Raw genomic sequence first — 25,649 nt, 5'->3', positions numbered from 1 at the left:
TACGCTGGGCTTACCGGAAATGAGGCGGCTGACAAGCTAGCCAAAAAAGGAGCAGAATTCAAACTGATAGGTCCAGAGAACCAGCATTAGACATCACCTACAATGTGGCAAAACACACAATCACAAACCTGGGGCACAACAAAGCAAAGCGCTACTGAGAAGGATTACCAGGACATAACCATGCGAAGGCTTTCATACCGGACGTAACAAGGAAGGTAACAAATACCATACAGGAAGTACTAAAAAGTCTTAATGAGAATGTATACATTGGACTAGTTTGGCGAAAATTGCCGATTGAGGACTATGCATGGAGGAAGACAAGACTACCGAGCACATCCTATGCAGATATCCGGCATTAGAGGGCGGACTTGATTGGGGAAGTATAGACATCTAGGAGTTAAGGAGTTAGCCACAATAGATCTAGGTTCCCAGTGCAGGGACACAAGGAGCATCACTCACAACAAATCTACCCTATTACTGGTTAACTTTCTGGAATTTTTGTAGGGTTTCTACTCGTTAGCTTTAATTTATCAACTAAGTTACATGCTAATGGCACATGATTTAAAAAATTCTTTAAGAATGAGAGCTCTTAACTAGCTAGGATTTTCTGCTTTATGATTGAATACTTATGTATACGTATGTTACTCAAACTCGCCCTTAGAGTATTCTTTTATTTCGGTCAAAAATGTTGCTAAAATCTAGGATATAAAAAATGTTCCGCCTCTGTTATGTGAAAGTTTTCCAAAGAAATTAACCAATTTGCGGGCGGAGAGTTGTGCAAAGTTCCATCCAGATTTGGCCGCGCAATTTTCCAAGAAAACGACCGGCCAACAGACGTGACTGAAATAAAAATTTTCCAGTTTCTGAATTTTTGATTGCCGCAATTAAAACTTTATTTTAAATATGAGCCTCTCATTTTCGCAATAATATCATCTTGGCCAGAAAAAATTGCTTGCCGGGCAGAAATTTATTTTCAAACTTTGCGCAACTAAAACATGTTTAACGATTTGTTTTAATCTTAATAGCTTACTTTCTTTAAGGCTGGCCTTCCACTTATGATATTGTCCGTTCCATGGTTTAGTATTTTGCTCTGTACATTGCTGTTGCCTGAAAGTTGCATCGTTTTCTGGACAGGGCTAAAAGTGATAAGGTTGAGTATTTGATAACTCATTAGAATTGTATAGCCTACTTGTAAGTTACATATCTTAAGCTTTTTTCTCTCTCCACTGCAGTATCGTCCTCTGTTTGCGGGCGATGGATTATTGCATTCTCTCTCTGCAAACGAAATACCTCCACCACAGGTTCTGGTACATGCTGACCATGGACCATAATCACCCCAGCCCCCATGTATCGCTTCTGGTCTTGCACCCATTTCTATACACTTTTTCTTAAAGCACCACTACAAAGACATTGCAAATGTTCATTTCACTTTTTCTTTTAAACATTTTTCATACATTGGAATTTATTAAAATAAAATTACCTGCACCATTACAAATTGTGTCTCATAAGTTTTTTTTTTTAAAGTAGAAATATATAAATAGAACTATAGGAGGCTGTTCAAATTAACAAAAGCAAAAGCCTTTTTGCTCAGGTGATAACGGTTTGACTTTTAAGTTATCTTTTAGTAGTTGTTTAATAAGTCATCTTAAGCTCTCTGCAGAATATACAGTGTATGAGATACACCTTATTGGATAACAAAGGCAGCTGTAATAAAATTCTATACAAAATAAAAGAAAGTTTATTAAAACACTTAAACAGAATGTTATTTATACCAATTTACATTAGAAATGGTGAAAAAATTCTGCATAGCGTTGTTGTATAAAAGACTTGACCCTATTAAAGGAAGTCATACTGTATATTCCCTAGACAAATTTTTGAGCTGCAATTAATCCAAGAATTTGACAAACTTTCAATATAACCTAAATATATATCTAAATAAATTTACAGAAGAATTAAATGCAGCAGAAGAAATAGTCAATACAATACAAAAACTGGCAAATCAAAATATGTCCTTCACTCTTTGAAATGAAGCAATATGAAATAGATTAAAGCTAACTTAGATCAAAGTTACTCTAATTACATTTATTATTTGCCTTCTCTTTGCAGTCATGGCCAACTTTTTTCCGCCGCAAGAGTCCATCTTCTACAATTATGCAGTTTCAATGTGCCCAATATGGCGACAAGGAAAGAATACTTAACGCCTTTTTCCCAAGTTGGCTTCTTTTCATTCTTTTTCCAGGTTAGGACTATTTGAATATCGCGAACTACCTCTTGACCTCTTATAAGATCACCATTTTTCCAAGTATCATCGATGATGATAATTGTTAACAACCGAGCATCGTTCTCCTCTACTCGTTAACATTAACGTGAGCTTTTGATCGGTCTTCAGTGCCAAAGTCAGTCCAAAACTCCTGTAGTTTTTCTATTTATCTTTCCACTTGACCCTAAGGATTTTTAAGCGGAAGAAGACAATTCAAAGGTGCGTGGTTAGTTCGCAGCAGAAACTGCCTCCCATAGAGGTAATTATAGAAGCGGTCCATCGCTTTGATAAGAGGTACCATCTCTCGGCGAGTGATGCAATAGTTATGCTCTGTCTTGGAAACTGTCTTACTAAAATAGTCAATGTCTTTTTTTTTATTTTGGACAGCACAGTTTTTATGCCCATATCTTTAGGAGCCAACTCAACTTGCCACTATTCACTTTTTAGGTCTAGCGTAGGAAAGTCCTTCGATCCGGACAGGGTGTCCAGAGTGCCATTAATGTGAGGAAGAGGATAGCTATCCTTTTTAGTCATGTTATTAAGCTGGCGGTAATCTACTCAGAATCTGTCGAGCCCTCTTTCTTCTTTACCAGTAGGTACAACCTCTGAAGAACCATACGTTGCTAGATGGGTCTATAACATCTACTACATCCGCAATTTGTTAAAATCATACTGAAACTATAAAGTAGTGTCCTAATTTCATACCCTGTAATTAGAATCATTGATTTTCTTAATAACACAGGGTAATGATTTACATTCATTACCCCCTCCCCCAGGAATATTCCTTCCATTACGTGTCCATTCCATTCCATTAGGATCTTTTCGACTATCCCTCGACCAACACCCTCGTTATACATTGCAGGTTCGAACATTACTATTTCACTGTCTTCCTATCAACGCAGCCCTCTAAAATATCCTCGCATTGTTCTGGTATCAAATTGTCTAATGTCTATATTTAGAATTCCTTGCTTAAAGCTCAACTTAAAGCCTCTTGTTTCCATTATGTCCGTCCCGATAATCACCTCAACCTCAATCTCAGTCACTATCTAAGGATGTTTAGTATGGGTGTTCCTATGGTGAACGCGACGTTTGTTTCACTATCGGCATTTGATCGATCTCTTTTTGCTGTTTGTAGACGTCATCTTAGTTGCCCATTGCTGAAGATTTAACTATGTCAGGTCTTTGAAATGTCTTTTGTTTGTCACCAGCACAGAACGAACGGTTCCATGGACACACGCATCAATGAAAACATTATTGCTATGGTGCTGCAGCGAGAAGACTTAGACTATATTTACTAGGGCTCGCTAAATACAGGTCAAATATCACCTCTTCGCTTTGACCCTCTTTAGTTTGCTTTCAACCTGACATAATTCTCTCTTAGCCGTTTGCCAGGCTTACTTTTTAAGTTGGCATTATTTTCCAAAATATTTTCTTTCAACTTGGCATAATTCTTTCTTAGTGTAGTACAATTTTCTTTCAGTTTTGCAGAATTTTTTCGCATCTTTTCTATTCGCACTATTTTCCAGCAATTAAGCTTTTAGGTTGACAGAATTTTCTTGACACTTCACTTCCAGGTTGACGAAATTTTCTAATAATTCGTTATTTAAACCATCCAATTCTGCTTTGCAAAATTTTCCATAAAATTATTTTTCAAACGTTGCAACAATTGACCGATATCGCTTCCACCAACCAAAACAAAGTTGTCCGGATCATCGCCTTCCTCAAATAATGCATTAACAATATGCTCCTGCAAGTTCGCTTTATTTCTTATTGTATCGCACTCCCTTTTCTTAAGCTCGCTTTTCAGATGAGCAGCTTTTAAATCCACTAGCTTTGGCACTTTCATACATTTTAGTTCAATTTATGATCACTTTTATTTATTTTTTGCTATTGTAAAGTTGAAGTTCAGACACACCCCAGATCTGACACCAATGTAGCGTTTTTACATATTCGATGGGTGGAAATTAAAATACTCGATGAACAAAAGCAGTCAACTGATTGATTTACACACCTACAGTACAAAACGGGATCACTTAGACTACTAGAAATATTTCGGTGCACTGTATTTATTTATAGCTATTAATGTCTATTTAAATATCGCGCCAATATTCCGACCTGAACGGCGGTTTTTGACTTGTTCTGGAAGATTCGCTAAGCTTCCAGGCATCTCTAGAGAGATGTGTTCACATCACCGTATTAATTCCGGAATGGTAAAGGACAGCTAATATTCGCGACGTTCTCAATATGGTTACAATTTCTTATTATTAAACATCCTCGTGGCTTTGACAAAAATTATATTTAAAGATTTAAATATCTCCTAAATATTTTAAAATGTATAGGATAATAGCATTAATTCCAATTAAGACCAGAAATAATTAAGTAATACAGCTACTAAGAACTGATCTAGACAACTACGAAGGCAACCACTTAAACCTATAAAAACGCAAACTTGCAATATAATATGAAGTAGATATTAGTGAAGTAGTTAGTACATTTTATTAGTTTCATATTCTTTACCTTATTCTCAGCACACTTGGTTCCATCAGCAGGAACTTGATCTTTTCCCACACACTCTATTTTATTTAATTTACAAATGAGATTTTCGCATATTTTTTCCTTAAGCCCATTACACACTCCCACTGCTGCTGGGATTTCAAATTTGCACTGCTCATTAGCATCATACACTACCCCTGGTAAATTATCTGAATAAGGATATAAAGTAGTATCAGGTTGATCATAAAGGCACTCTGCTAGGTTGCTCCTAAGATTATAATTCAATTAAATCTATTTATTTTTCCCTAAGATATTATTCATTTTCTTACTCAACTAGAGCCGTAACCATACTTCTACTGCAAGTTGACCATCTTATAGTATAAGCATTAACATATGGTGACATAACAAAATTTGAACCATCCTGATCCTGAGAGGCACAAGGGCTATCTTCTTCATCATGTTCTGCTCCCATTCTAAAAGCAAGCCATTAAAAAATATTTATATTTAATTTTAAAAATACCTACAAATGACCCATTTCATGTGCAACAATAACACTTAAGCCCAGCCCATTATCTTCATTAATACCACATTGCTCATCCTTAGAACATGCTCCTCCAACATAAGCCAAGCCTGTGAGTCCGCAATCTTCTGCAGCATTTGCACAGAGATCGTATCTATTCTAATAAAAATGTTATAACTAAATAACATTAATAACTGAAATGTTTTCATTTTTATTCACCTGGTTAGTAATAGTGCCATATCAAAATGATTAGGACTGTCCAAAGGGGTGTTCAGCTTGATTGCCCAATCACAGAAGCTTCTAAGGGTTTTTGCTGCATCTTGTGATATTTCCAAATCAATCTCCTCTTCTTCCTTTTCAAGATATATTATTCTGACAACAACAACGTCTATCTGATGACCTAGAGATGCGTCATGATAAAAATCAGCTACCTTAAAAGTTCCTTTATTAATATTGAAGTTGATGGGATGAATGTCAATAATTACCATATTCATGATTGTCATTACGTAAAGTTCCACATCTCTTCCTTGATGGAATTTTAAAAAGTGCTTGTCACAAACCACTGCTACTTCTATAAATTTATCCATATTTGTAGTATCACGTTTTGTTTTAAATACATCATTGCCATCTAAGAGTTCTTCCCTAGTAAACATTAAGAAGATAATTTTTTTTTAAATCATTGTTAATAATTAATAAAACTTTAAAAATTATATTAATAAATATTAAGTGGCTCTTATTGCAACTTAAAATATTTAACTTGGTATATCTCAAGTTTGTTTCTTTATTACCTTATTCGCCTTCTCATAGCATCCTCCCATGAATCTTTTACACCACAAGTACCTTTATCGTCCCTCGTGGCTCTCGTATGTACAACATGAAGATGGTGTCCACGAGCATTAGGTGTATGATTATCAACAGGTTCTATAAAGTATTTATTGTTTCCGATTAATATGTAACCTGCCTAAAACATATACCATTTTAAATTTTATTAAAATAATGTTTAATAAGGTAAAAAAATTACCAATCCATCACACGTCGAAATTGCTGCTTTTGAGTTTTTAATCCCACGTATTCTTCCCGTATAATGGCAGGACTTTTTCCCCTTTAAAGTTCTCACGTATCTGTTGTTAACTGAAATCGTGGGATCACGCTTTTCTATTACCATATTAGGGTGAATAAAGTCCCTATTTGGCCAAAGTTCAAGGTGGTATTGTTGATTCCCAATTGAAAGCCCTACATGGTTCAAAAAAATAAAAACTAGAGTTATGTTAATTATCCACACGTACCATAATGCACTAATTCTGGATCGTCCATCCAACGTTTCTTTCGATCCTTATAACGTTCTAGTTTATGATCATGAAAATGGGGTAAGTGGAAACTCGAAAATTCACCTTCTGCTGTTAACTTATGCGGGATTGCTAAATGGAAGTTCGTGAGAGATTTTGTATATCTTCCTAAAAAAGTAATATGAATTACAGTAATAATTCAAAGATGTGAGATTTAACTAAATTAAGTATTAAAATTAGTAAGGGTAGCTTATTTAATATAAAGGTGGTAGATCAAATAACATATTTATCAGTACAAATTGATAAGAACATTAAGTAACATGATCAAGCTGTGGCTCTCAATGCTTTATTCGTAAATTTTATAAGCTGAGAAAATTTCTAAGTAATAAACAACTTATTATGATCTACAAAACATTGGTTGAATCAATATTTAAATATGATATTCTCGTTTGGAATTGAAATTATATATTGAGGATCATATTAAGAAAGGACAGATTTTTTTCACTGAACGTTTATATTGTGACAACTCATTTTTAGATGTACGTCTACTTATTTTCATGCTACTGTTATGTTGTGCTATAAAAATTTTCAGCTTATAATAGTTTTTAATTATACTCACAATACAAGATAAAAAAGAAATCTATATGAACCACTTCAACATATATAAAAGTCAAAAGAGTTCTGCAATTCAAAGATTATGAATTGCCAAAAGTAAGGAATATGTTTCCAACTTTAATTACAAATACTAAATACTATAAAATGTACTTAATTAGGATTAAACAGTTTTTAATGCAAAAATGTAGAATATTAGTATCACTAAGTAAATGCAGCTCTCGAATCATATATTATGTATACAGGGTGTCCCAAAATTAGTGGACGAAACGCGAACCCTGTATTCTTTGGTCAAAAATAACCTCACTTTTTCCTATAAACATATATCGGCAAACGCCCCCCAAGGGAGCCAATTTTAAAGGGGGCACCTGAAGATGATCAATGACCAATCCTGGCCAATTTTTATATGCTGAATTTAGTTGTCATTTCATAATTTTCATTATTTAGTCATGTGCGTATCATTTAGGGGGTGAGCCTAAAAAAATAGCTAAAAAAAAATTTTGAACAGTTTTTGTTTTTTTTTCTTTAAATTTTAAAAATTTGAAGCTTTTTACGTAAAAAAGTACCTCTTGGTCAATAACGCTAGGAATTACCATTTTCGAGAAAAACGCATTTAAAAATAACGCTGCATAGTATTATTAATAAAAAATTTTATTAAAACTCAATAGCACGCTTCAAAAGTAAATTGCAAACAGATAAAAATACTAATTTATTTGAGGCAAATCTTCAAACAAGTTTCCGTTTTCCTGAATGCATAACCTGGATCTTTTTTGAATGTTTTGGGTCGATCTAAGAATTTCAAATCGGTTTTCTCTTATTTGGCCTGCAGCTGCGAGAATTCGCCTCTGAAGCTCTTCTGGAGTATCAATTTCGGTGGCATAAATAATATTGCACATATTACCGCAAAGATAATAATCTAGAGGATTAAGGTCGGGCGATCGTGCAGGCCAGTTTATTGGACCACCTCGGCCTATCCATCTGCCTGTAAAATTATTGTCCAGCCAGTTTCTCACCTGTCCGCTGTAGTGAGCTGGTGCCCCATCGTGCTGAAAAATCATTTCCAGCCGAGTTCTATGGGAACATCGTCCAGTAAATCTCTGAGATTGTTTTGAAGAAAATTTAAATAATGACGACCAGTTAACCTGTGTGGCAAAATAATTGGGCCTATCAATTTATCTCCTATCAAACCCGCCCATACGTTAAAGGAAAATCTATGCTGAAAGTTAGTTGGTCGAACTACTCTCGGATTATGCTCCAAAAATGAGTATTACGGCTGTTAAAGCCCTTACTCCTAGAAAAAGTTGCCTCAGCTGACCACAAAATTTTTTGAGGAAGATTTGGGTGATTTAAAATCCAATGACAAAAGTCTACTCGAGCTGGAAAATCTTCTTCTTCTAACTCCTGAACCCTTTTATAATGGAAAGGATGGTATCCTAACATCTTAGTCATTCTTCCAATCTGAAATTATTTTTAAATATTTTAAATTGCATAGGAAATAAGCCTAAACCTTAGTAAGCCACTAAACATTCCAGTTAGTCGTCAAAAGGATTTGTTTTGGGGTGTTTGATGTTTGTGATAAGACTTATCCAAGTAAATAAAGTAAATAATAATAATAATAGTAATTAGAGTATTTTGAAATGAATTTAATGCGATCCGACGATAATAATTAATAACAACACTATTTATAACCATCTCAATTTTCAGTTATAAGTACTTGAATTTAATTTTTTGGATATCAAATTAGGTACTTAATTATTTATTTATCATACTTAATTTTACTTACAATTGAGTTTGGAATATTGGTAATCTCTTCTAAGGTCCTCAATGATATTTGAGGGTTTTCTTCAATTAAATTCAGTACTTCACCATAACCATCATTTGCAATTGGTCTTCCTTGCCCTCAAGCACGTTCGAAGGATCCATATTCAAGTAAATTTCTATGAATTCTAACAAAAACTTTCCAATGTGGAGGCCTTCTTGCAGGAAACCTCCGCCGATACTCTCGTGCAGCGGCATGTGCGTTTCCATTGCAAAACCCATACATAAAATGAATATCTACTTTTTCACGAGTCGAAAAGTCTTCCATAGTTAAAAAGATATTAACAATTTGAATGCAAAATGACAACTAATCAATTACAACAAATGTTAATGTCATTATGCAGTGTGTCAATTTTTTCCAAAGCCTGCTACTAAGTGTTCATAAATATTGGTAGTGAAAATAATACTATGCAGCGTCATTTTTAAATGCGTTTTTCTCGAAAATGGTAATTCCTAGCGTTATTGACCAAGAGGTACTTTTTTACGTAAAAAGCTTCAAATTTTTAAAATTTTAAGAAAAAAAACAAAAACTTTGCACACAATTTTTTTTTAGGTATTTTTTTAGGCTCACCCCCTAAATGATACGCACCTGACTAAATAATGAAAATTATGAAATGACAACTAAATTCAGCATATCAAAATTGGGAGAATACCAAAATATAAAATTTTTATATTTACCCGTTTCGAAAATAAGTGGAAAAAACCATCTTCAGGTGCCCCCTTTAAAAGGGACGTAGCTCCCTTGAGGGGCGTTTGCCGATATATGTTTATAGGAAAAAGTGAGGTTATTTTTGACCAAAGAATACAGGGTTCGCGTTTCGTCCACTAATTTTGGGACACCCTGTATAAATATAATTGTTTTTTTTTTGTAATTTTCTTTTATACCTGTTTTAGTACTAAATTATAGTGACAGATACAGAGTTTTATATTCCTAGGTGTATTTACTAATGTAACTTTATTTGATTGCATTATACAGTGTGGTGACTTTAACTGGAATAAATTCAGTTAAAACTAATCAAATTTTATCTCGCAAAATTCCTGAGACCCGTCGATTTTTGTTTATTTTTTTTCACATTTCAAGATAGTTTTTGTATTTTTTCACCTACAGAAGGGATCCAAATTAACCCAAACTTTTTTTTTTCAAATGGAAAGCCACTTTTTTTAAACTCTCATTGAAAAGAGCTCTTTTTCCTGATTAAATTGCCCTCTTTACTTTTGTGATTATCTATCTAAGGAGAAATTTGAAAAAAAAAAAATAAAAACCATTTAATTATTAAAAGTCTCGAAATATTTTGTGTTGGTAAATTTTTGGCGTGTTTGTTTATTTTATTAGTATCGAGACATTTCCTAACATTGTTGTAGTATCACTGTTAAAGTGAATTTCAACCAGTTGTTTAATAAGTTAACTTATATTGAAAAAATGCCTTATTTATCCGAATCCCACAAGATTGAAATCTTAATGATGATTGGTTATGGGGACAGAAGTCGTACTCAGCTAGAGGTTATCCACTTATTCATGCAGAAATATCCAGATTTGCCACCTATTAACCAAGGTACGGTTAGTAAAATCGAAAGCAGATTTCGAGAAGTTGGGCACGTGAGGGATGTTTCATGACAAAAGGTCTTCGATGAAAACACCCAATTAAATGTATTTTTAGCCATGGAAGAAAATCCGGTAGCTGCAGCCAGAAAAGTAGCTCGCGAAAACTCTATTCATCATAAATCGGTGCTAAAAATTAATTAATAAAGTGCAAACAAACGACCTTATAAAATGCAACCCGTTCAAGAGTTATAAGACGATCCAGATTGCAGAGTCCAGTTCTGTGAATTAATGATGAACGCCATTGACGAAAATCGCATATCTTCGGAGTGGATCCTTTTTTCTGATGAGGCTACATTCACCCTAAATGGCCATGTTAATAAGCAGAACTGTCGCTACTGGTCTGACGAGAACCCACACTGGGTAAGAGAAACTAATACACAATATCCCCAGAAAACTAATGTTTGGGCTGGCATAATTGGCAAGCAAGTTATAGGGCCAATATTCTTTAATGATACTTTAACTGGGGAAAGATATCTAGAATTTCTTGAACATGAACTAGTTCCAATCTTACGTGCCTTATATCCAAGTCAGTTCGATTTCCAGATTTGTACGATGAAAGAATCTGGATGCAACAAGATGGTGCTCCCCCACATTATACTCGTAATGTACGCCAGTATTTAGATGACAATTTTCCAAACAGATGGATTGGTAGAAGGGGTGCAATCGAGTGGCCGGCACGTTCTCCCGATCTTACCCCACTTGATTTTTTTTCTGTGGGGACATTTGAACAGTCAAATTTATATAAGCAAACCAGGAAACCTAGACGAACTCAAAGAACAAAAGAAGAACTCAAGTGTTAGAAAATGTCAGAAACGAATTTTATTATCGTCTTGGGCTTTGCCAACAATTAAATGGTGCTCATTTTGAGCATCTTATACATTAAACGCAACTTTTAATAATTTAATGGTTTTTTTTTTCGTATTTCTCCTTTAGATAATCACAAAAGTAAATAGGGCAATTTAATCATGAAAAAGGGCTCTTTTCAATGAGAGTTTAAAAAAAGTGGCTTTCCATTTGAAAAAAAAAGGTAATTTGGACCCCCTCTGTAGGTGAAAAAATACAAAAACTATCTTGAAATGTGAAAAAAAAATAAAAAAAATCGACGGGTCTCAGGAATTTTGCGAGATAAATTTTGATTAGTTTTAACTAAATTTATTCCAGTTAAAGTCACCACACTGTATATGTACATTTGTATTGACAATAATTTAAATAAATAATTAAATTTATTTATTTTAAATTAATTAATGAATTAATAGATATAAGGCATAAATGCCTAATACTTAACTTAATATTTTCATTTTATTAAATTTTAGGAAAATTTGATAAAATGAAACAAAATAAGGTTATGCCATTGTGTATGCAAATTATAATAAATTCAAAGTAAATATATTAGATGCTAATAGAAAAAAATGTATATGCATACATGATGAAAAGATAAAACAATAAAATTATTAAAAAAAAACATTAGCATACTAGTGCTACATGTCAACCTTACACGAACTGCAACTCTGTACTCAAATATTTATTGCAGCTATAGAATTCATGTTTGACTAAAACATTGGTTATTTGAGACTTTAGCATTTCTTGGTAGAGCATAATACATTATAAAAACTTGAAAAAGAGGAAAAATTTAGGTTTATAACATGGAGTAGCACTAAAGCATTTTGTAAACTACAATTTCGCACTTGTTTTTGCTTTAGGAGAAAGTTTTGTTGAATTTAAAAGCTAAAAAGGAGCAAAAGAATGTTTTGATGGAAGGTAAAGTTTATAATAATGAATGCGTCATAAATACGAAAAGTAATTTTACTTCAGGTCTGAAAGGCATATAAAATGTAACTAAAAGAAAATTTATTTAAATCTGCATCATGGTCGATAAGTGTTTTTAGTGCAATCAGAGAATTTCTCAGCAATTATTTAAAATTAGTAGAAAAAGGAAAAAAAAATTGTTGTATTTATCTGCTAAAATGAAAAAAACTCTTTATATTATTTTTAATATAAATAAGTTTATATTATTGTCTTATAATTTTATTTACAAGTAACTATTAAAAAGATGTTTTCTCGCTTATTGACTTGAGCGCAATAACATAATTATTTGTGACGAAAGTTCTTTTAGAGGTTCGTTAACTGGTGAAAGGTGTGAATTTTTACTTTTATCAGCTTAGCTAGGATATAAAAATAAATTTATAAAGCCATAAGTGTTTTTGCTTTTAGGTAAATGTTTACAGCCCTACAAAAAAAACGGACTTCCTTATGCGGAAATCTCACTAGACTTTTGTGAAGGTTTTTGACACGTTAAATGTAAATATCGTAGCAGAGTTATATGCATGTTAGATATATTTATAGAAAAAAATTCACTTAGTAGTGAAATTCTTTCTCTTAAATAACATTAAGTTTCGGGGCTATCGTTTGGTGACCATGTACGGAGAAAGCGAGAATTCTTGCTCAACTGGACAGAGTCCAACGTCTTGCATGTCTCAGCATAACTGATATAATAACAGAAAAAACTGGTACAGGTTGGCTGCAGGGTCCAGCTTGTCTGGATACCTGGCCACGCAGGCCATGCAGGTAATAAGGAAGCGGACTCTCTTGCCAGACTGGAATCCGCGAATGTCCCGATGGGGCCAGAACCCATAGTTGGTAACGCCAAATGCGTTGCGGTCGCATCAACGAAGGGTCTGCTGAACAAGTGGACCCACCGAAGATGGACTGAGTCCCCTGGTATGAGACAGGCCAAAGCGCACATAGGTGGTCCCTCTGCTTGTCTCACCAAAAATCTACTACACCTAAAAAGACGCGAAATTCGGCTAAATCTTTTAACCAGTCACTGGCACTTAAGAAGCCATCTCCATACTATCGGTATTGCGGACAACCCGGAATGCCGTTGGTGCTGTGAGGAGGATGAAACCGTTGACCATGTAGTCGGGGAGTGCCCAGTACTTAGGCGCGCCAGGCTCAAATACTTGGCTAACACTTTCAGTGTACCGAGTGACTTTAAGTCCTTCAGACCAGAGAACCTTATCGGTTTCTCTAATAATAGCACAACTGCCATGACAGCCCACTGTTTCCACAATTCAATTCAACATAAAGTTTTCTTAAATATTTGTTTTATTTGATAAATATAGCCACAGCTTAGAAATATTACATCTTTTTATACAAAGCTTTCATATTAATTAGTTTGCAAGTCGTAATTCTATACAATAGTAGAGACTTACAAGTCTTAAACCGACAATCTTGAATCCTATAATTTCAAAACGATACACCATAATCTTAAAAATGAAAATACCACCCAGCCAAATCCCATATTTTTATCTTATTCAATTAATCAAGAAATTTTTAAATTTAGAAAGGATATAATTTGATGACATAATATTTTTTCAGTAACTTTTGAATTTTGAAGAAATGTGCTTCTCTACCTTGAAAAGGATTAAGTTTTTAGAAACCATTAGATTTTTAATACGACGTTTCGTCTTTTATCAACCATCATCAACTTAATTTTTCTTATAAGGCCCTTTGTTTGGTTTTTGCATTTTTAAAATCTTTGCAAAATTTTCTTTTTTCTTTTATCAGAAGTAATATTTTTAGTAAATTAAATTAATAAAAAAAACTAAATTTGTCGCAAAAAGCCGTGCATAAACTAACAATACAATATTTAAACTATGAATAAATATTACACCTTAGACAGAAATACTACCAATGCAATATCGTAGTAGTGCAGATACATTACTTCAGAGTTATACCCTTTTTATTTAAAGTCGTTTTCCATTTTGTTTTACAAAATTACTCTAAATGCTTGGAAAATATAAAAAAAATTATTAATAAAACTAAATAAAAATATTGTATTTCAATATTATATATTACAAATACCTGCAAGACATTAAAAAATCACCGCAAAATCTTGGTATAAAACAAAATTTTATTACAAATGCCTGGAATAATAAAAAAATACTTAAAGTTCAAGTCTGGAAACTATTCAAAGTTATTTCGGAAATTTCAAAAATTCTAAAATGAAAAATTGTAAACCAAAACGTGTTTGAAAACATTACAATTAAAAGAAAAGGTATTTTAAATACCTGGAGGACGTAGAAAGTGATTTCGAACTCCTGGAAATTTTTTTTTAATTGCCTTAAATATTATAAAAATACCAAAAATATCTGAAAATTTTTAAAAATGTCCAAAATTTTGAAAACAAAAACCTATCCTAAAACATTAAAATTAAAATAAAAATTATTTGAAATTCTTGGAAGACGTGATAATTGACCAAGTCCTGGAATAAGACAAGATTTTATCCAAATGCCTAAAATATCATAAAAATACTCAAAAAATCTTAAAAATGTTAAAAGTTTCAAAAAATTCTGGAATTAAAAATTTACCCTAAAACGTTAAAATTAAAAGAAAAGTTATTTAAAATACTTAAAACACGTGGAAAATAACCCTAAAGTCCAGGAATAAAACCAGATTTTATTCCAAATACCTGGAATAATATAAGAATGCTCGGAACATCCAGAAAATGTTAAAATTTATTTTAAAAATTTAAAATTTCTGACAAAAACCGAGAAAAAAAACTTATTTTAAAACATTAAAATTAAAAGATAAATTGTTGAAATAATAATAAATTTTCGGGGATTTTTGCTCCAAATACATTTATTATTTTTGTTAAAAATGCCACAGTTTAAAAATATACTTTCATCGATCCATATTACCTTCATAATAAATTTTAATCATATCTTACTTCTTTTAATTCGTAAAAAACCACAATTGCTTAAATTTTTAGTGAAATGACTGTCAGTTTGTACTAGAACTAACAAAACATTTATAGTTTTATAAATTATCAGTTTTTATAAAAAATAAATATTACTTGTGATATATTGTTAAAAAGGTAATTTTACAGAAATTTTAAAAATGTAAAAATTCAATATGGCGCCCATAAGAGAAAACCGAGTTGATGATGGTTGGCAAAAGACGAAACGTCGTATTAAAAATCTAAAAACACCATCATGTAGCAGGAAAAAAGTGGCAAAACAAAAGTGCAAATTATTTTAAAATTGCATAGGCAACAAGCTCAGAAAAAAATAAAATCGATTTTTTTAAATTTCATATTTTTTCGAATATCTTCGGAACCACTCAAAATTTTAAATTTTTATAAACGGCGTATTGCTAAGCTCAAAAATTTTCAACTTTGCCCTAATTTAACCATCTTCATATTCCGAGATCCCCATTTTAAGGGTCGAATTTGAAATATTCTGTATAAGTTTCATATAGATAGTTCTTTCAATGATTTACCACATTTGGAAAATTTTAAAAATTTTAAATTGCAACTAAAAAAAGGATATTTGAGCAACTTAATAAGACATTACAATTATAAAATAAGACTTAATAAATATTAAATACAAAATCATGTATTTTAAAATCCTGAATGTATTTTTTTGTAAAAAAAACCTACCATGCCTAAAAAATCTTACAAATGGACAAAAATCGCGCGTTTTTAGGACACATTTAGTATTTAGTAGACATTTTTGTTCCAAATTTATTTATTAATGTATTACTTATGATGGAGCCTAACTACTACCACATCAGATTTTAAATTACCATATTGAATAATACTAATGACTTTTCATCTTTTAACCCTATTCATAATGTTTTTTTATTCCATAGTTATTTCATAAATGGACTGTCTAATGAACCAATAAAGAATTAACACTCCCGAAAGCTGTCATACGGTGTCAACTGGTTTCTTTGTGATACCGGTAGATTTAGTACGGCGAATTAATTCATATATTCGCCCATAGCCGAGGTGCTACATGTGTAATTAGTGGCCGGACTCGCATAAAGTCGCTCTTGGTTATTTGCAATTTGTTTTTGCAGTCAATTCCGCCTACCTTTAGATGGAAATTATAATCATGATAGTTTAATGTTAGTTTAATAAGAGTTATTTTAAATGGTATAAAAATATGTAAATGTAAAAATCTATATTACAAAGCCAAATATCCAATACAATAATTTAAATGCTTGGATTTAATCAGAAATGTTAGCATCTTAAAACTTACATTTTAATGGTGAATGATGATTAACTAGTTTGGTTATTAAAGACAAATCTAAGAAATACATAAATATTTTTTATTCCGATGACTTATTTCGTATAATTAGGCGTCATTAAATTCAAATTAACAATCGATATTTATTTTTAAAAACAACCATGCCATCACCATGTAGGTTGTTGTTTTTTTTTTAAATATACTAATAATAATTATCGTTTTGGATCTGATGATGCCCAATTAGGCGAAATGTATCATCGCAATTATAATTAATGAAAAGAAATTTTGAGAGCGACTTTCAATTTTCTTTATATTCGTATTACTTTTCCTTTATCTTTGAACATAATAAAGAATTTTTTTGAATTAAAGAAATTGCCTCTAAAAATTATATTTTTATTTTTATACAAAGCGAAGGTAAATATACCACTGACAAATATTTTTATAACGATATGTTTTTCTTATTTTGATATCAAATTAAGTGTTTTAGATCAATCCCAAATGCAGAGCTGATATTATAATATTGAATAAATTACTCTGGCAATCATGCAATTCGCACAAAATATTTACATAACATATGGTTCAAAGGAATTTAATTCCCAAGACTATTTGTTGGGCGTCCACATAGTATATAATGCATAAAACCACCATAATTAGATACATGTTATTTTTCTAATTTTGTTTTAAATTGTAGTACATTATTATTGATAATGAAATATTACGCTCAATTATATTAAAATATATGTAATTAAGCAAAATAAAAATTAACACCGTATTTACCAGTTTAAAAAGAATTAAAGACATTGAACAAAGAATCCAAAATTGTATAAAATGAAAAAAACATAAAGCATGACATCAGAATTTTAATCCTATATATTCTTATACATGTAATTTAATTAAATAACAAAACAGGTTCTCATTTGTTGATTTATGAAATAAAATCCCATAAGCTGTTTGTCGTAAGTCTTCATTATCAAGCACGATTGTGCTTCCCTCTATACCGAAAGTGCAGTGTATATTGAATTCCTTTTACAGCCGTTTTAAAGTCAAATTTTAGTAGTAAATGCTCATATAGGCAAAAGCTTTTGACAAAATAACTTTGACCTGTAGCAAATATTAATTTTATCATTAAATTTAATGTCCTAAGAGCAAAATACATTTTAGTAATTCAGTTAGAAATCATGTTCATGAAATTCCCTACTTTAATAAGAATTTTAATAGTCGTCAAAAGAAAAACAAAAGAAATACACCTTTTGTAAAAAAATATAGGAAAAAATTAAGATTTTCTTCTTTGTTACTGCGACGAAACAACGCGATATTATTTGGTCTCTAACGATTTTCCTTTGTGCTCCCGGTCACAAATAACTAAACCTTAATGTCGGTTCTAGTATAGACTTATTATTTTCTTTAGCAAGAAATAAAAGTCATTGTTAAGGGATATTTGAATATATTTAATTTAATCACAGTAATAATATTAATGTGCATAGTTTGTACAATTATTATTATTAATGTGATTGTATTAATGAAAATTGTAAAGATTAATTACAAAATAATTACTTAACCCCTTTGCAAGACATATATTTATATATTTTGCTGATATATCTCTATAATGTATGTTTTCTTATCCAATATCTTGCAAACTACTTAAAAGATTGGGGTTACTCCATAAGCATTTTATTTTTGTCTGCCATTTTAGCATCATCATTCCAGACGGCTATTACAAATAAATTTATATGAAGTCCAATTATACATACTTATTTATATAAAAAAGCCATGTAATTATACTTGTTAGGTCTAAATAAAAGTAATAGGAAGCAATTTAATTTATCGTAGAATACAATTCAAATTTTAAAAACTCTAAAAGTTTAAAAAAATGGAATAACTCACCATGAATCTTGCCATCGACTACGACATAACATACGAGCAACTCATATACCAGTATTCTTGCAATAAATAATTTAAACATGATAGTCCAATAACTCTTATTCAGACATCTCGTTCGATGACAAAGGTTGACAGTTGACAGGACAGCCATTAAATCACGGCTGTCAAAACGATCTACCTGCGCGCGATCTGGTAGACCTGCTTTTTGGCGGCTTGTTTTTATTTGAGGTGAACTGAAACAGAGTCGGACTTATACCAAACTTATTAAAAATTGATTTTTATTTCCAAAAGGCCAAAGTTCCAATTAAATATTCGTTTTATCAAAAATATGTGTGTCCATTTATCTTTATCTATACGCTATTAAAATATGGCTAGTGGCGCGCCCTTATGGCGCAAGCGCGCAACATCTTCAGTCTGTTATGTTGTTAACTCCAAAAAAGTAGTCCATTTTTTTCAAAGAGTTTAGATTAATAGTAAAAATTTAGAGATTGGAGGGACACAAAGTCAACGGTCTCAAATTAAGTTTATTTTTTTTAAAAAACGATTACACGTCTTTCGCCCTAAGGTATCGTCAGATATAAAAGAAAATAGAAAGCAACCCTAGTATAAAAACAACAGATATATCAATTGTCATATCAACAGATGAGATATGACTTACCGGTAAAGCTATTGGATTAACATTTAAGTTAAAACAAAAATAAATACTAAAAAATTAAAAATAATGCTGACGTTCACATTAAATCCGGTGTCAAAACTGAATAAAATAACAGTAAACAAAACAAGCAAAATGACGTTAAATTGAACAAGAGAACGGAAATAAAACAAAAAATAAAATAAAAAATATGACTTGGTTTGAAATTGAACCAGCGACCATCGGGTTCATTCCGTTCTCGTGTTCAACTTAACCTCATTCTGCTTGTCTTGTTTACTTTTATTTTATTTGGTTTTGATACCGGATTTAATGTGACCGTCAGTATTATTTTTTATTTTTATTTTTATTTTTTACGTATTTTTTTATATTTCTTTTAACTTAAATGTTTGTGGTGTTAATCCAATAGCTTTACCGATAAGTCATATCTCCACATTATAATTTATGTCTATGCATTGTTGTTTTTGTACTAGGGTTGCTTTCTATTTTCTTTTAGATCTGACGTTGCGTTAGGGCGAAACACGTGTAATCGTTTTTTAAAAAATTAACATAATTTGAGACCGATGACTTTGTGTCCCTCCAATCTCTGAATTTTTTGTTAATGCCATGTTTGATACACAAATTCATGTTATTTGTTTTTTTAACAATTTTAGGTTTAATAAAAAATCGCATTAAAAATCTTGAATAAGCAGGAATCAAAAATTACTTCCAAGCCATGAAACTCGATTTTACCGACGGAGAATAATGAAGATATGTGTGAAGATGTGGTATATATCGTTTTAACTAAATCTTATATTTCATTGAAGCTTCCCTATTTAATATTACTTTATATCAAATAATTCTAATATCAGAATTAAAATATTTTGCCTTTGAGAAATATATCAAAGCACAATACTTGGAAGGTTATAATGAGGTGCAAGCGACTTATTATGGAAAACCGAATTGACAGAGAGCATCGTTAAGCATCGAGAAGGTTAAAGCTTGAGATATATCGAAAGTGTTGGACAAAATTTATACTAATAAGTATCCATTGAAGCTCGAATGGACTCTTTATTAATAAACCTGACTAAACTAAACTAAAAGGTAATTTTCAAATTCAATTTTAAGGGCTTTAACCTATGACAAAATAGTATTTTAATACATAATATACAGGGTCCTGCAACAGTGCGTCGGTCTTCCAAAAAGCCTAAAAAAATTAGGTTAAAATTTTCTAACCTCTTAAAAAATTTTTGGGACCTGATAGCGCCTTTCTGGAAAATATTTTGAAGGATTCAGGGTGCTTCAAAAAAGTAGGGCGATATAAGCAGCATTTTTTTAAATGGAATGCCATTCTTTTTATTTTATTTTTAAGACCGCCTTTGGCTACCTAGTATACGCGCTAAATATGGCTGCTTTGTTAAGCGCAGTTTGACTGCAATAATTTTTTTTATAAAAAAAATCTAAAAATCATTTCATCATTTAATTTCATCTTGATACTAGAAATGTTAATTCAATGTCAATATTGGACTTAATTGGGATTCTAGAAGAATGGAGAATTACTTTGACTTAAATTGTTTCCTTCTGTCATATACAGGGTGTTCGTAGTTAGCAATCATATTTACGAATTTCAAAGCTCCATTTCTCGCTTTTTTTAAATGGAACACCCTGTATATTTTTTATCCATTTAATGAAGATTTAATAGGTACATGAATATTTTTTATTATGTAAACATATTAGCTATCTTTAGTTTTTAAAACATTCACGATAATTATCCGTAGATAATAAAATGTTTAAATAAGAACCAGGAAATCTGCATTCTTAACAAAATAGGTATTTTAATATCATTTTTGTTGCCAAGCAAAATAATTCACGTGTTTCTGTAAATAAATTTTTGACATTTTGGTGAGAATATAATTTTTGTATGTGTATTATCAGCTTAAGTATTCAGTTATTTGAATTATCGTAACTTTGTTTGTAAAAGAAATTTGGAGTTTTGTTTCAGAAATCTAATCTGAACAAAAATTGCATACTTATAAAATGCATTTTAGCAAAGACGAACTTGTTGACATGATATTTGTGTTAGGGGAATCTGAAAAGAATTGCCTCTTAGCCTTTCGAATGTATGGGGCGCGCTATCCTGATAGAAGATGTCCAGAAGAAGAATCTTTTAGAAGGTTACTAGCAAAATTTGTGGAGACAGGGAGTATTTGTTACCCCAAGCTTAGCCCAAGATAGAATACTGTTACTTATGTTACTTATCAGGAGCAAGAGTTAGGTGTGTTATTAACGGTAACCGAAGATCCTCACCTAAGTCAAATATCGGAGCAACAGTTGGAATAAGTAAAAGATCAGTGAATATTTAAATGTAACCTTTGAAGAAAAATGGATTGCAAGGAATGGACCTATTAATTGGCCAGCCAGATCACCTGACCTAATAAAATTCGATTTTTTTTTATTGGGTTTTGTAAAAAAAATTGTTTATAGTAGAAATCCACCTACAACAGCAGTAGATATGAAGCAGAGAATACGTGATGCGTTTGCTCATGTAACTCCACAAATGCTACAGGAAGTAGAAAGAAGTTTTCAGGAACGTATTAATTTATGTTTTAAACAAAACGGAGGATTTATTGAATACTTAATGTAATAATAATAAAATGATAAATATTTTTTAATATGCTTGTTTAATTATTATCGTAATTATTTTAAAAACGACTAAAGATAGCTAATATGTTTACATAATAAAAAATTTTCATTAAATGGATAAGAAATATACAGGGTGTTCCATTAAAAAAGCGAGAAATGGAGCTTTGGAATTCGTAAAATATGAATGCTAACTACGAACACCCTGTATATGACAGACGGAAACAATTTAAGTCAAAGTAATTCTCCATTCTTCTAGAATCCCAATTAAGTCCAATATTGACATTGAATTAACATTTCTAGTATCAAGATGAAATTAAATGATGTAATGATTTTTAGATTTTTTTATAAAAAAAATTATTGCAGTCAAACTGCGCTTGACAAAGTAGCCATATTTAGCGCGTAGACTAGGTAGCCTAAGGCGGTCTTAAAAAAAAAAAAAAAGAATGGCATTCCATTTAAAAAAAATGCTGCTTATATCGCCCTACTTTTTTGAAGCACCCTGTATACTTTAAAATATTTTCCAGATATGCGCTATCAGGTCCCAACATTTTTTTAAGAGGTTAGAAATTTTTAACCTTATTTTTTTAGGCTTTATGGAAGACCGACGCACTGTTGCAGGACCCTGTATATTTTACTATATTATACCCATAATAAAGAGTAAAGTTATTAGTACAAGAAAGTCTGATCTGATGTTAATTTATCAAAAATGGAGTTAGTGAAGCAGATAATTAAGTGAATAAAGAAGATAATTTTTTGATATTCCGTAAACAGAATATCTAGCAAGCTGATTTTTTAATTGGTAACATGTCTTTTCAATTTATATTGTTACATAATTTTAAGTACACATTTCTAAGATTATGGTAGTAAAAATATTAACAACAATTTATTAAAGTTAATTTTATAAAATATTAAGTAATGTTTAAAATGTTATTAAAATTATGAACTTAAGCCTGACCTGTTTGTGCTACTTCTTTACTAAGGCGAAGCAGTTGAAAAAGATGTCTCCAATATTCTGCCGAACCGTTGATTTATTAAGATACCATGACGAGACTAAAGGTTTTTACTCGATGCTGATTTAAATGGCGGCATTGTTTTTATGTTATTAAAAAATATAGTCGTATAAGGAATTCTTAGTGACTCAAACCTTTTACAGATGTTTTAATATTTAAGGCATGAAAAGGCTTTTATTAAATAAGCAACTTTTAATTGATAAAGCGCAAGAATCTACAAAAAAAGCCCCCATTATGCATGAATAAAGAACTAAAATTAATAACTTGTCCTGTAAGCCAACCACACCTTTTACGAGGCACTATTCCTTTAGCAAAGTTGATATCTTAGCGCATATCTCATCATAAATTGACCACCGCGATTTGACTTGTGATGTAAATACGACTTAAGTACGCAATAAGTGCTTTTAGGTGTAGATATTAAAATACACTAACTATCGAACTATTCAGTGCCTTAATTACACGGATGATTGCATTTTGAATAAGTACCATGGTATGCTAGTCATTTTTATTGTATCTATATACCTTGAATACTTCATGCTCCACTGTTAATACTACCTGCATTGTTGGCATATAGTGCCTAATTATTTTTTAACTATAAACTTAATTGAATTGCGTTGGTCACATACCGTCCGAAAACTTTTGTTGCAGAAACGTTACATCTTTACTTAAAATTTGTCACTATATTTTGTAGTAGCCACTTTATAACAAACAAAAACATAAATAAAATAAATAAATGCAGAGAAAACTAATATAAGTTATTTTTTTTTTATCATAATGTTGGTATTTTATTTGCATGACATAAATAGATATATTGTATTTTTCTTTACTTATAAAAAAAAATATTTTTGTTAAAAAAAATATTAAAAAGCTACGACTTTATTGATTTATTGGCAAAAATGCATACAAGAGAAATATATAATTCATAATAAATATTTTAATATTATATTTATGTACAAAGTAAACTCTGTTTTATATTTTTCATTAAAAAAATTTTGCACTTTCAATATTCAAGTAAGAATATTTAATTAAAATGCACTTTTTTGAATCGTATCAATACTTATAATATTTAATTTATTTATTAGGCATATAAAAAAGTTGTACAGATTAGAAAGAAAGAAAGAAAGAAAGAAAGAAAATGTGCAATTTTACGTAAGACATTAAAATCTTGTGTACAAGCATCCTAAAAAAATAAAAAAATCCAAATTCACTTTAAATTTCAAATTTCAAACAAACATAATATCTAAAACACTTTACCATAAAATTTACACACATTACCAAAATTAATCATAACAAAACAGATTGAGAAAAAAAAATCTTTTTGATAAATTTCATTAAAAAATAAGTAAAGCTGTCAATAAAACAGAATTTAGAGGAAGTAAATTAAATTATTTAATAGGAAACAAAACTAAAAGGCTAAAATGATGTTAGAGCACAGGTTAAAAGGTATCATTAAAAAAATCGTCAAGGCTATAATATGCACTAAATAATAAAAGTGATTTTAATTCCTTTTTGAATTTCTTAACTTCTAAAATTTGTCTGATACATAGAGGAACATGGTTGTACATTTTTTTGCTAAGGTATATAAGTGAGTTCTTGGTGAGGGAGGATGTAGGGATTGGTAAGGGAAAATCGTTAACCTGGCGACTCATATGACCAGTATTAGAGGGAGGTTTAGGACATTTATGAATAAGAGTAGCTGTTTCTAGGATAAAAAGAGAAATAAGAGTTAGGATTTTTTGAGATATAAAGAGAGGTTTACAAGAATCTCTTAACCCAGCGGAACATAGGTATCTAACTGCCTTTTTTTGAATCACAAAAATTATGTTTAATAATCTCTTGTTGCTTAAACCCCAAAAAGGCAAGCCATAACGAAGATGGGACTCAATAAGAGAAAAGTACGCCATTCTTACTGCAAAGCATCCAGAGGATAATTTTGATGCAAGATTTAGGATATGATCTTTGAAGCGAAGGCGACCATCAATGGTAATACCAAGGAACTTACAGCTTTCTTTGTTTTACAAGGGGGAGTTTTCACTAAACATAAGGCCCTGAACGTCACAATTAAATCCCATAATATAAGTTTTGCCCACATTAAATACAAGCCTGTTTGCAGCACACCACTCCGATAAAATCTTAAGATCCTTAAAAACCTGGGCTCTAACATTATCAGAATCTCTATGATTCCATAAAATAGTGGTATCATCAGCAAACTGAACCACTTTGCCCTGCAGTTTTAATGAATCCAAATCATTTACATAGAGCAAAAATAATAGTGGTCCTAACACTGAACCCTGAGGTACTCCAGTTTTAAGGGATCTGGAATCAGATAAACATCCAGATACTGTAACTCTTTAGGTACGATTAGGCAGATAGGATTCTAGCCATTGCAATACCACACCTCTAAAGCCATAATTATTGAGCTTAGACAGCAGTATTCCATGATCTACACAATCAAATGCCTTGGATAAATCGCAAAACACTGCCGCCGCGGACTCTCTAAAATTTAAGGACACATAGACACTCTCCAAAAAGCCGAAAACAGCGTCATAAGTCCCTTTTCCCGTTTGAAATCCAAACTGATTTGCAGATAAAATGCAATTATGTTGCAAAAAAGACAAAATTTTGATTTTTGCAGGTTTTCAACTATCTTGGAGAGGGTAGATAATATAGAAATTGGACGGAAATTAGAAGGCTCACTCAAATCTCTACCCGTATAAAGAGGGATAACCACGGCCTCCTTCAAACATGCTGGAAAGATGCCATTATGAAAGGAATTTTTTATGGCAGAAGCTAAGGCATTCAATGCTGAGTCAGGCAGAAGGAGTAGTAGTTTTGATGATATCCCATCAGCTCCAGCTGATTT

The 25,649-nt window shown here is 31.4% G+C and overlaps 1 protein-coding gene across 2 annotated transcripts in view; it reads right to left on the bottom strand.

Moving 5' to 3' along the window:
* Positions 1-18,672, bottom strand: part of LOC126734116 (A disintegrin and metalloproteinase with thrombospondin motifs 10-like) — a 44,242-nt gene extending 25,570 nt beyond the window's left edge. The window contains exons 1-11 of one of the 2 annotated variants that reach the window (XM_050437645.1): positions 18,509-18,672; positions 6,560-6,727; positions 6,295-6,506; positions 6,062-6,234; positions 5,759-5,915; positions 5,493-5,704; positions 5,278-5,427; positions 5,083-5,226; positions 4,778-5,021; positions 1,190-1,399; positions 1,031-1,136 (exon numbers count right to left, since the gene is read on the bottom strand). In XM_050437645.1, coding sequence (XP_050293602.1) covers positions 1,031-1,136; positions 1,190-1,399; positions 4,778-5,021; positions 5,083-5,226; positions 5,278-5,427; positions 5,493-5,704; positions 5,759-5,915; positions 6,062-6,234; positions 6,295-6,506; positions 6,560-6,727; positions 18,509-18,656 — 1,924 coding nt within the window. In that variant the 5' untranslated portion in view covers positions 18,657-18,672. Of the gene's footprint in view, positions 1-1,030; positions 1,137-1,189; positions 1,400-4,777; positions 5,022-5,082; positions 5,227-5,277; positions 5,428-5,492; positions 5,705-5,758; positions 5,916-6,061; positions 6,235-6,294; positions 6,507-6,559; positions 6,728-18,508 lie in introns of those variants that run through there. The other variant, XM_050437646.1, reaches the window with a different exon arrangement.
* Between the last annotated feature and the right edge of the window lie 6,977 nt (positions 18,673-25,649).

Source organism: Anthonomus grandis, chromosome 3, assembly GCF_022605725.1.
Source record: "Anthonomus grandis grandis chromosome 3, icAntGran1.3, whole genome shotgun sequence".
Classification (NCBI taxonomy): domain Eukaryota; kingdom Metazoa; phylum Arthropoda; class Insecta; order Coleoptera; family Curculionidae; genus Anthonomus; species Anthonomus grandis.
The sequence above is the reverse complement of the archived record's forward strand: the minus strand, read 5'-3'. Positions and strand labels throughout refer to the sequence as shown.